The sequence below is a fragment of the Rattus norvegicus genome, chromosome 8 (assembly GCF_021556685.1).
Source record: "Rattus norvegicus strain SHRSP/BbbUtx chromosome 8, alternate assembly SHRSP_T2T, whole genome shotgun sequence".
In the NCBI taxonomy this organism is placed as follows: Eukaryota; Metazoa; Chordata; class Mammalia; order Rodentia; family Muridae; genus Rattus; species Rattus norvegicus.
In genome coordinates, this window is record NC_141541.1 from 11389593 (window position 1) to 11401679 (window position 12087).

Consider the following 12087-nt stretch of genomic DNA (forward strand, 5'->3'; position numbering starts at 1 on the left):
GCTCACTGTGGTTTTTGAGGTTTTAGCCTTTATAAACTGTCCTTGAGAAATGTCCAGATCATAGGGTTGAGTTGTTGCCTGGGGGGAGGGGTGCATTCAATAAATTGTGCCTGTTTAAGTGAGATCGGTGTTTGTGTGGTTTGTGGGGCTGACCCTTGGGCCCTGACAGACAAGGTCTTATTATGTAGCTTTGACTTGCCTAGAACTTCCTATGTAGACCAGGCTGGCCTCAAATTCACACAGACACACCTGCCTCTGTCTCCAGAGTGCTGGGTTAAGGCATGCAGCACCACACCTGGTCCTGTCATATATAATTTTATAAACCTTTCTGAAAGATCATATATGTTTTGGCTTTGCTTCAATTCTATCTATCTATCTATCTATCTATCTATCTATCTATCTATCTATCTATCTATCTATCTATCGATCTATCATCAGTTTTTTAAGAAAGGGCTTCACTGTGTAGTTTTGGCTGTACTGGAACTTGCTTTATAGACCAGGCTGGCCTTGAACTTGGAGCTCTGTTTACCTCTACCTCCCAAGTGCTGGGATTAAAGGTGTGTAACACTATGCCCAGGGGTTTCATTAGTTGAGGAAACAAATCTCTAATATAAATCTGGTTGTACAAGTAGATATTTCTAACAGAAAGAAAAAGTATTGAGGAGAGAAAAATTAGCCAGCATACTTTAGTTTTCACGTTTACCATCTGACCCCTTTTATTAACAAACATAGATTATTTTCGTGTCCGTGATTGTGTGTGAATGCGCCTGAGGAAGCTAAGACCGCATCGCTCCCTTGGGTCTTGAGTTGGTACCGAGTGCTGTGAGTCACCAAAACTGGGTGCTGGAGACTGAACCCCTCCTCTGAAAGAACAGTAAGCACTCTTCAATGCCAAAAGCCATCTCTCCAGCCCCTACTTTGAATTTTTACGTCAGTTTTTTGGAAGAACAATAAACCTTGAGTAAAATGAGATGAACATGCAAGCTAGTAACTTAACCTCTTGGTAACATAAAAAGCAGAGATCCTGCAAAGTCTTAAACAAATAGCTTTATTATTTATGGGGATGTTATTAATAATAAGCTTCTTGTATACTTGTACAAAAATTTATTGGAACTTCAGAAAACAAAGATTCACTATTGTACCTAATACATAATTTGAATAATAAAATATTCTTTTATTTTTAAATAGGGAAAATTTATACCCAGTAGCATGCTTATTGAAAACAATGAAATATTTCATTCATTAAAAATGTATGAAGAAAATACATAATAAAGTATAATTTGTAGCATAAATATAAGCTAGTAAGTTCATTTCCATTAAGTACATTATGATTTACTTTTATAACTATAAAAGTCTATTTTAAATCATTAATAAATGCAGAAATACAGAACTTATTTACAGGAATTCTCAAAAATAATGATTCCACTAAGCAGTGACTATCACAGCTCATCAATATTTTCTTTGCACTGTGGATCCAACATCAGGAGACAGACTGGCCCTGGGCTGGCTGCTCTGTAAGAGAGGTCAGAGGGTTCTCTTAACTGTCATGTCTGCAGATGTTCACAGGTCATTCTCCTTTTAGATCACAGCTTTTAAGAAGACTAAAACTCAAATCAAAATAGTACATACACAAATTTCAATGATGCTGCACACCACTCTTTATAGGGCATTGTATGGAAAGTAATGCACAATTTTCATATTTTACTATTGGTAATATGTGCTTTATAGGAATTTCCTTTGAGTGCGTGTGTGGCGTGGTCGTGCGTGGGCAGATCTGCTTGTCTCCATGTGCACGTGCAGGCCGGAGGTTGGTTTTAGGCACTTTTTTCTCTCTCCAACTTAATTTACTATTATTACTTTTTTGAGACAGGGTCTTTTCTCACTGAACCTGAAGATCACCATTTTGGCTGACTGTTTCTGTGCCTAAGGGCTGACCCACAAACTACATATCATTTTTATGTGGGTGCTGGGATCTGAACTCAGGCCTTTACGCTGTGCAGCAGGACTTCACTACCGGGCCACTGAGCCACCTCTCCAGAGCCTTAAGAGTAGCTTTCAAAGGCCAGGTGTGGTGTGCACCGCTATACTCTCAGCTCTTGGGAGTGAGACGCAGGAGGACCAAGTGTTCATGGCTAGCTATGATGTCCGTCTCAAAAACCACCATCCAATGCAGAGAAACTTTTGGCTAGCTATTGTGTAAATGGCTAAGTGTAACCTTCCTTCCTTCCTTGTTTGGTTTTTACAGAAATACTTGGAAGCCAGGTAAGATTCTGGGGATGTTTAACATATATTTTAGGCCGAAGAAATAACTTGCTTCTTAAAAATTCATTAAATTTTTTATTTTAAAACTAAATAAGATGCTCTAAAATGAAAATTCTAAGATTGGTAGGGGGTTTGCTTTGATAATTTACACCTAAGCAATTATAAGGCCTTGGTGGTCTCATGGTGACTCCGTTATATTGCGCAGTTCACCTGCTGCTTCAGGAGCTACCTTCTTTTTTCTAGCTGTGGTCCTATCAGAGTGACAGATGCACAGGGAGAACCAGAGTTGGTCAGACTGCAGAGGGGCCAACATGGAGAAAGCTTGGGCTGCAATAGGCTTCCCATGTGGAAGCTTGCAGTCATGTCCTGAAGAATAGTCAGGAAAGAGGCAGGTAAGGTGGCAAGAACAATGGGAACCCCAAAGAGTTCCAGTATAGAAGACAAGTTCCCAGGGAGCAATGGGGGGAAGCTGCAGAGACCAGAATGACTCTTTCTTGGCATTTAAAAAAAAATTACAGTTTTGCCTGCTCTTGGGACGCTTCCTCCTACTGGGCTGCCTTGTCCAGCATTGGTGTGAGGGCCTTTGCCTTGTCTTATTGTATCTTCTTTTGTCGTGTTTGGTGGTTGTCTCTTGGAGGCCTCATCTTTTCTGAAGGGAGGCGGTGGGGGAATGGATCTAAGGGAGACAGGAGGTGGGAGGGAAGGAGCTGGGAGAAGTGGAGGGAGGGGAAAACTGTGGTCAGGATGTATTGTATGAGAAAATCATCTATTTTTAGTGAAAAAATATTAGCTACGTGGTAGTAGCTCATGCCTTTAGTTCCAGCATTCAGAGGCAGGTAGAGCTCTGAGTTCGAGGCCACCCTGGTCTACAGATAGTGTTAGGTCTACACAGTGTAACCCTGTCTGGAAAAACAGAAAAAAAAAAAAAAAAGCTACTAAAACAATGTTTGGTTCTAATGTAGTCAGATGGTTACCCAGTTAGTGGATTGAACCCATCCATCATGATAGAACCATTGTTCATAGGTCACTGCAACTAGGCTTGGGTAAATGCTAACTAACAACTTAAGCATCTGTGTCACGGATTTGATTTTTTAGGTCATTAACTGACATTTTTCCATGGAGCCAGATGTCCTTTGAGGAAAAAAAAGTACTTAAAATGTGAATTAAACACTGTCTCATAATAAATCAACCAAAATAAAGATACTTAGAAATTTCAAATTTTGGATCCATTAAATTTTTACTAGGAAGGAAAAAAATCACTGAAAATATTATCAAATTAGGTACAAAATTTTAGGAAAAACACAAGCTAGTACGGAACAAGCAATTGCCAACAGGGCTGTTCCAGAGCTGTGCCTAGGGTGCACAGTGAGGCAGTGGCAGCCTCCTCTCCTCACTGCTGCTTATTGTAGGCCTGGCTCAGAACGAGCACAGGGGCAATGGACACATGAGGCCGTATAGAGAAATATAGACTTTGCACAACTTTATTCCTTCCTATCAAGATTTCAGAACCGAGGGCACTCAATTTTAGCCTTCCCTCAAAAAGCCTCCAATGGATCTTACACGTGAAAAAGATTTATTTATTGCATTCTATGTGACTGAGTGTTTTACCTGGACACATGTATGTGCACTCATGTTCTTGTGCGGTCAGAAGAGGGCATCTGATCCCCAAGAACTAAAGTTACTGATGATTGTGAACCACCATGTAGGTGCTAGGAGTCAAACTTCACTCTTGTGCAAAAAGAAGTCGCCCTGACTGCTGAGCTATGTGTCCAGCCGCCTCCCACGATTTCTATTCCTATTAACAACCACAAAAGAACTTAGGAAATGCTTACCAGAATTGGTATTAACTGCAAAGTATTTTTGATGGAAGGGTTTTTACGAATTGCTTCTTGTACATCTGAAAAATCATACCATGACACAAAAATAATTATTTATGTATGGAGAATCACTGAAGAATTAGTAATGAAATTCTGATGTGTAAAAATATTGAAAATTGAATATAGATTCTTTTTCTTATGAACCCAGAAATAGTCCATATATATGGTCCAAAAATAAGAGCACTTTGATTAGGAACAGTTAAATAAAGCTGAAGCCGAGAAGAGGGAATCTCTGGTATCTCGGAAGTATGTTATACTAATAAATAATAACAGTATGTTATGCTGATAGTGAGAAGGCAGGAACAGGTGGATCTCTCTATTAATTTGGGGATAGCCTGGCCTATGTAGGGAGTTCCAGGCCAGCCAGCCAGTCTTATGCAATGAGGCCCATTCTTACTGGGACTTAAACTCAGGACCTTTCTCACACTAAGAGAATTTCTTTTTATTTCTTTGAAATGTGCTGGGCTCTTCCCTCTCTATGCTGGTATTACTCATAGACTGTAAGTCTGGCAGCTGTGATCACCCTATGAGCCTCAGGTCGTATACCTTTGTCATTTAAGTTTCACTGCACAATTGATCTCCTTTTTGTACTGTGTTCTGGATAGTTTTTCTGATTTTTATTTTAGGTTATTAACTCTCTCTTCCAATGACTGTAATCTGTTATTTTAAAGCAATCAGCTGAATTTAAATTTATTTATATTTTCTATTCATAGGCATTGTAATTTTCCAAAAAAGGCTGTCATTTTATAATGCATATTTCTTTACTGGATTTTGAAACATATTTCTAATTATTTAAAAAACATATAAAGTGGGGTTGGGGATTTAGCTCAGTGGTAGAGCGCTTGCCTAGGAAGCGCAAGGCCCTGGGTTCGGTCCCCAGCTCCGAAAAAAAGAACCAAAAAAAAAAAATATAAAGTAATTATTTTATAGTTTTCTTTGTATTTGATAATTTTATTATATAAAACAAAGACATCATAAAGTTTGCAGGCAAATGGCTGGATCTTGAGAATATCATCCTGAGTGAGGTAACCCAGACCCAAAAGAACATGCATGGTATATGTTCACTTTTAAAAAAAGATTTATTCATTTATTATATATAAGTACACTGTAGCTGTCTTCAGACACACCAGAAAAGGGCATCAGACCTCATTACAGATGGTTGTGAGCCACCATGCGGTTGCTGGGATTTGAACTCAGAAACTCTGGAAGAGCAGTCAGTGCTCTTAACCACTGAGCCATCTCTCCAGCCCTGCAGCTTGGTTTTTAAGTGGGTCCTGAACAACTGGAGTGGAGGTGGGGTGGGCTATCCCAAAAGCTGTTGCTTGTATGTGGGATATGTTCTAGCTGGGCTGCCTTGTCTGGCCTCAGTGGGAGAGGAAGCACCTAGCCTTGAAAAGACTTGGAAGTGCCAGGGTGGGAGGATACCCCGGTGGGGGGGGTGGTTGGGGAGCTTTCTGCTTGCTCAGAGAAGAAGGGGAAGGGGAGAAGGGGGAAAGATTGTGGGAAAAGGTAACTGGGATGGACAGTGAGTGTGATGTAAAGTGAATAAGTAAAAAATAAAAAAATTATTAAAAAATATAGTTATTTTATAGTGTTTTTGTATCTGATAATTTTGTTATATAAAATCTTTTATTTAGTTCTATTTAGTATGTTGTATTGTGCATTCTTTTGATGTTTTAATGGAATTATTTTCTTTATGGATTAGTTTTTTATGATTATTATCTAATAATTTGCCTTAGATTTCATTTGTGATAATTCTTTAAGACTGGAATATAGGCCGTATCTCCGAAAGAGACATCAATATACTTGTTCTCAGTTATTTGGAGGTGTTAGAAGTTGGAGATAATTTTCAACTCAGTTCTTTGTTTCAGGCTTTATAGACCGCCCCAGTATTATGAACACGGGCTGTAATTACTGTGAGGCACACACATTGCTAGAGTACCAGAAATGCTTCCCACCCTCCCTTCAGCAGCTCAACAGGGAAGTTTAAAAACTATAAATGTTTTAAAAAGCTTCCCCACTTTTTGTGGTGAAGTGCACAGATCTTTCGATAGTCCCTGTGACTCTATCCTTATTTCCCTAGTTAAGAAATACTTCTTTTTCCTAGAGACAGGGTCTAATCATATCACCTAGCTAGTCTGGGACTGGATTGGTTACCCATGCTGGCTTTCATCACTTACAAGCTGATATTACAGGCATTGCTTCATGCCCACATACGTTTAGCTGTAATAATTCTGTGTGTGTGTGTGTGTGTGTGTGTGTGTGTGTGTGTGTGTGTGTATGTCCCCAAAATGGGGGTTTTAAAAAACTACTTAATAAAGTTATTTTCATGATAGTCAGTATAGACACCTAGTCTACTGTTAAAATACAAGAAAATACAAGCAATATGTTCAATATTTTTTTTCTTTTTTTTTTTTAAGTCTTTCCCCACCCTACTACCCCCTAGAGACAGGTTTTTTGGTGTAGCCCTGGCTATCCTGAAACTAACTCTGTAGACAAGGCTGCCTTGAATTCACAGATCTGCCTGACTCTGCCTCCTGAGTGCTGAGATTAAAGGCTTCTATCATCACATCTGGGTTATATTCATATACTTCTCAAAGACAATTAAGTACAGAAATTGATATCATCATAAATGATATGGTGTATCTGCAATAATGTAAAATATTAGCAACACTCTCATTTTAAGGTGACTTAATAATAAAATATAAATATAAATATAATAGACAAATCTCAGCTTCTCCTCTAGGAGCCGCCTTTGCATACTTACAGTACAGCCTTTCATCGAGGTGATGGAGAGACTGCAGGATCTTCTGCTCCTCAGCTGAGAGGGCACAGATAGTGGACGTTTGGGACAGATTTGGTTTCTGTAACTGCTTGCTGTTTATGCCAGTCAGAATTTCATCTTCAGGCAGTGAAGAATTCATGAGGTTTTCTGCCACCAAAACCTCAGAAGTACTATCTGAAACTACAGAAACCAATGGTTATGCCTTCACTCCTTTTTATCTTTGGGACCAGCCCTAATATTGACTTACTGGAATTATGTCTATGTGTATATCATGCCACAAACAGAAGTCTGTTACTGCTATTTAATTATTTATTATGGTTTTCTAGGATTAAAACTTATTTTTATTTAAAATATAATTGTATCATTTTCCTCCTTCCCTGTCTTTCCTCCTACCCCTCCCACGCACTGCCCCTATTCATGGCCTGTTTTTGTTAGTTACACAGACACATACACATGCATATACGCATTTAGCGTTGCTTTTCAGGGCTGCCCATTTGGTGTTGGAAAGTCAAATATGGGCTCGCTCACATGGAGGAAGACTGATTTTCCCTGTGCACCTGTGCACCTCTCAGTCGCCTGTCCTTTGTTTAGGGCTGGGCCGTGAGACGTTCAGGCTTCCATGTTAGCCTGATTGTTGGTGGTGGCCCTGTCCAAGTCTAAGGCAGCCATATTGCTGGGATAATATTTATTTTTCTATGTGTATGAGTGTCTTGCTTGCATGTGTATCTGTATACCATGTTCATGAAGTGCTTGGTGAGGCCAGAAGAGGATAGTTGATTCTTTGGGACTGGAGTCCCATCTGATAGTGAGTCTAATACAGGTGCTGGAATTGAACCTGGATCCTCTGAAAGGGCAGCCACAATTTCTAATCACTGGGCCATTTCTCTAGCCCAGTGTGCATTTTAATTTTCAGGATTGTCTATATTTGGGTATTTCCCGCCCCAAGTTAGAAAATATCTAAGTCCAGCATATGGGTACACCATTTTAATTCCAGCACTCGGGAGGCAGAGGTAGGCAGATCTCTATGAGTTTGAGGCCTTCTTGGTCTATATTTTAAGTTCCAGATGCTACTGCTGCTGCCACTGCCACCACCACAACCACCACAACCACCAAAATAACAGGAATCAACAAACACTGCTCACTGCTATCTCTTAATATTAATGGTCTCAATTCTCCAATAAAAAGACACAGACTAACAAAATGGATCCAAAAACAGGATCCATCCTTCCACAGCATCCAAGAAACACACCTTAACATCAAAGACAAACATGAACTCAGAATAAAGGGTTGGAAAAAGCTATTATAAGCAAATGTGTCTAAGAAACAAGCTGGGTAGTCATTTAAATATCTGACAAAATAAGACTTCAAACCAAAAGTAATCAGAAGAGATACAAAAAGAACATACTTATCAAAGAAAAATTCCATCAAGAGGATATTGCACAAGGGTGCCCAAGTTCATAAAAGAAAGACTATTATAGCTTATAGCACATATTGACCCCCATACACTGATAGTGGGAGGCTTCAATACCCCACTCTTGCCAATGGTCATCCAGACAAAAACCAAATAGAGAAATGCTAGAGCTAACAGATGTTATAAGCCAAATAGGCCTAACATATTTATAGAACATTTCACCCAAAGACAAAAGAATATACCTTCTTAGTAGTAGAACATCATAGAACTTTTTAAAAAATTGACCACACTCTTGGATACAAAGCAAGTCTCAAAAAATACAAGAAAATTGAAATAACATGTTATATTCTATGTGACCACCATAGATTACAACTGAATATCAAGAACAGAAACAACAGAAAGCTTACGATTCATGGCAACTGAATAACTCACTATTAAATGAAAAATGAGTCATGGCAGAAATCAAGGAAAAAATGAAAAACTCTCTAGAATTGAATTAACATTAAAGAAAAACATCAACTCAGGATCAAGGGTTGGAAAAAAACTTACAAGCAAATGGGCCCAAGAAACAAGTTGTGTGGCCTGTTTTTGTTAATATGGGACATACTGAAGGTGGCTCTAAGAGGCAAGTACAAAGCACTAAGTGCCTACATCAAAATTTGTAGAAATCTCAGACTAGTAACTTAATAGCACACCTGAGATCTCTAGTACAAAAAGAAGACATCACACACAAAAGGGTAGATTGCAAGAAATAGTGAAACTCATGGCTGAAATAGATAAAATAGAAAAACAAAACAATGCAAACTATCAGTGAAATGAGTCAGTTCTTTGAGAAAAATCAGTAAGATCAACACACCTGTATCCAATTAATTAAAAGGCGGAGAGAGAATATACAAATTAACAAATCTAGAAGTGAAAAGGGGGGCTTAACAATAGACACTGGAGAAATGAAGAGAATCAAAAAGACATGCTTTAAAAACCTGTATTACACCAAATTGGAAAATCTATAAGAAATGGATGATTTTTCTTACTACGTATCACTTAACAATGCTAAATCAGGATCAGATAAGCAATTTAAAATGTCTTGTATCACCTAGTAAATAAGAGTCAGTAATTAGCAAAAGCCGAGGGCCCTGGTTTTAGTGCATCATTCTGACAGACTTTAAAAGGAGAGTTAACGTCAATAGTTCTCAAATTATTCTACATAATAGAAACTGAAAGGACATTGCACAATTTGTTTTACAAGGCCACAATTACTCTGATGATAGCCAACATAAAGACTCAACAAAGAAAATTACAGACTTATTTCCCTAATGAACAAAGATGCCAAAATTCTCAATAAAATACATGGAAACAGAATCCAAGGTCACATCAAAAGGATCAATTCACCATTATCAGGTAGGAATCATCCCAGAGATACAAAAATGGTTCAACATATGAAAATCAGTAAATGTACTCCATTGTATAAACAGACTCAAAGATAGAAATCACATGATCATCTCATTAGATGTGGATAAGACTTCACACATGTCCGACACTTCATGATGAAAGTCCTGGAGAGAGTCAGGATAGAAGGGGCATATGTCAGCATCATAAAGACAGTTCAGAGCAAGCCCACAGTCAACACAACATATCTTGCAGTAACTCTAGCCAAGTTAAGTGAGAGTTGTGGGATAAAAACTTTATGACATGGAAGAAAGAAACTGAAGAAGATGGGAAGATTTCCCATGCTCATGGATTGGTAAGGTTAAAATAGTTATCCTGTCAAAAAATTGGATACAATCTCCATAAAAATTCCAACACAGTTCTTCACGGATCTTAAAAGGACAATTTTCCTCTTCATATAGAAAGAAAAAAATCCCAGAATAGCTTGTGAACAATAAAAGAATTGCTGGAGATATCACTACTCCAGATTTCAAGTTGTGCTGCAGAACTACAGTGATAAAAGCTACATGGAATTGGCACAAAAATAGACATATGGAATCAATGGAATCAAATTGAACACCCCCACACAAACCCACACACATGCATACTTGATTTTTGATAAAGAAGCAAGAAATATACACTGGAAAAAAGACAGCGTCTTCAACAAATGCTGCATGTCAAACTGAATGCCTGCATGTAGAAGAATGCAATAGATCCATATTTACCATCCTGCACAAAACTCAACTCCAGATGGATCAAGGACCTCAGCATAAAGCCAGATACATTGAACATGAGAGAAGAGAAAGTGGAGAGCAGCCCAGAACTCGGAAAAGACGTTTTTAGTATACCACTGTTAGCACAGGCACCAAGATCAACAATTAATAAATGGGATTTCATGAGAAGCTTCTGAACAACAAAGGACACCATCATTTGAACAAAGTGGCAGTATACAGAACAGAAGGGAGTTTAGGACTAATATCCAAAATAAAAAGAACTCAGAAAGTTAGATATTAAGAAATCAAATAGCCCCATGAAAAAATGGGGTACAGATCTAAACACAGAACTTTCAAAAGAGGAAATTCAAATTGCTTAAAAAAATGCCCAGCATATTTAGTCATTAGGGAAATGCAAATCAAAACCACTTCAAGGTTTCATCTTAAACCTGTCAGAATGGTTAAGATCAATTATACAAGTGATAGCCTCATGATGGTAAGGATATGAAGGAGGGAAAACATTCATACATTGCTGGTTGCAGTGGGAACTTGTATAGCCACTGTGGAAATCAGTGTGGCAGTTCATCAAGAGGCTGGCAATCTTTCTACCTTAACAGCCAGCTACTCTGCTCTTGGGCAACACCCAAGAGACGCTTGCTTAACCAGATTCATTGCTGCTCTATTCCTAAGAGCCAGAAACTGGAAATAACCTAGATGTCCCTCAACAGATGAGTAGATAAATTATAAAATAAAATTTTATTAAATTATAAAATAAAAATTGAATAATAAATACATTAAAAATAAATGGATAATATCAATCAAGTGGTGAAAATAGTGTCAGGGTTTGGTGGCAGCCCATGGGATGGATCCAAAGTTAGGCCAGTCACTGGATGGCCTTTCCTTCAGTCTCTGCTCTATTTTCGCCTCTGCATTTCTTTTGGACAGGAACAATTCTGTGTCAAAAATCTGGAAGATGAGTTGGTGTGATGGTTTGTATGCTCAGTCCAGGGAATAGCACTAGTAGAAGGTGTAGCCCTGTTGGACTAGATGTGACCTTGGAGTAGGCGTGACACTGTGGGTGTGGGCTTAAACCCTCACTCTAGAAGCCTGAAAGTCAATATTCTGCTAGCAGCTTTCAGGTGAAGATGTAGAACTCTCAGCTCCGCCTGTACCATGCCTGCCTGGATGTTGCCATGCTCCTGACTTGATGACAATGGACTGAACCTCTGAAACTATAAGTCAGTTCCAATTAAATGTTGTCTTTTATAAGACTTGCTTTGGTCATGGTGTCTGTTCACAGCAGTAAAACCCTAACTATGACAGTTGGTGACCCCGTCCCTCCACTGGGGGCTATGTCTTCTATCTACTGGAGGTGGTCCATTTCCCTACTGTTGGGCACCAAACCCTGACACTATTACTGATGCCATGTTGTGCTTGCAGACAGCAGCCTGGATTGGGTGTCCTCTGAGAGGCTCTACCAGTAGCTGACTGAGACAGATATAGATACTTACAGACAACCATTGGAATAAGGTTGGGGATGCCTATGGAAGAGTCAGGGGAAGGATTGAAGGAGCTGAAGGGAATGGCAACTCCATGGGAAGAACAACAGTCTCA

At 38.9% G+C, this 12087-nt stretch overlaps 1 protein-coding gene across 11 annotated transcripts in view; it reads right to left on the reverse strand.

Moving 5' to 3' along the window:
- Positions 1-1027: 1027 nt before the first annotated feature.
- Cep126 (centrosomal protein 126) overlaps positions 1028-12087 on the reverse strand; it is a 48990-nt gene continuing 37930 nt past the window's right edge. For 3 of the 11 annotated variants that reach the window (XM_087561645.1, XM_087561647.1, XM_087561651.1), the window contains 3 exons: positions 6907-7104; positions 4095-4159; positions 1028-2969 (listed from right to left, as the gene is read on the reverse strand). In XM_087561645.1, coding sequence (XP_087417771.1) covers positions 2856-2969; positions 4095-4159; positions 6907-7104 — 377 coding nt within the window. In that variant the 3' untranslated portion in view covers positions 1028-2855. The remainder of the gene's footprint in view (positions 2970-4094; positions 4160-6906; positions 7105-12087) is intronic. The other 8 variants (XM_087561648.1, XM_087561649.1, XM_087561652.1 and 5 more) reach the window with 4 other exon arrangements.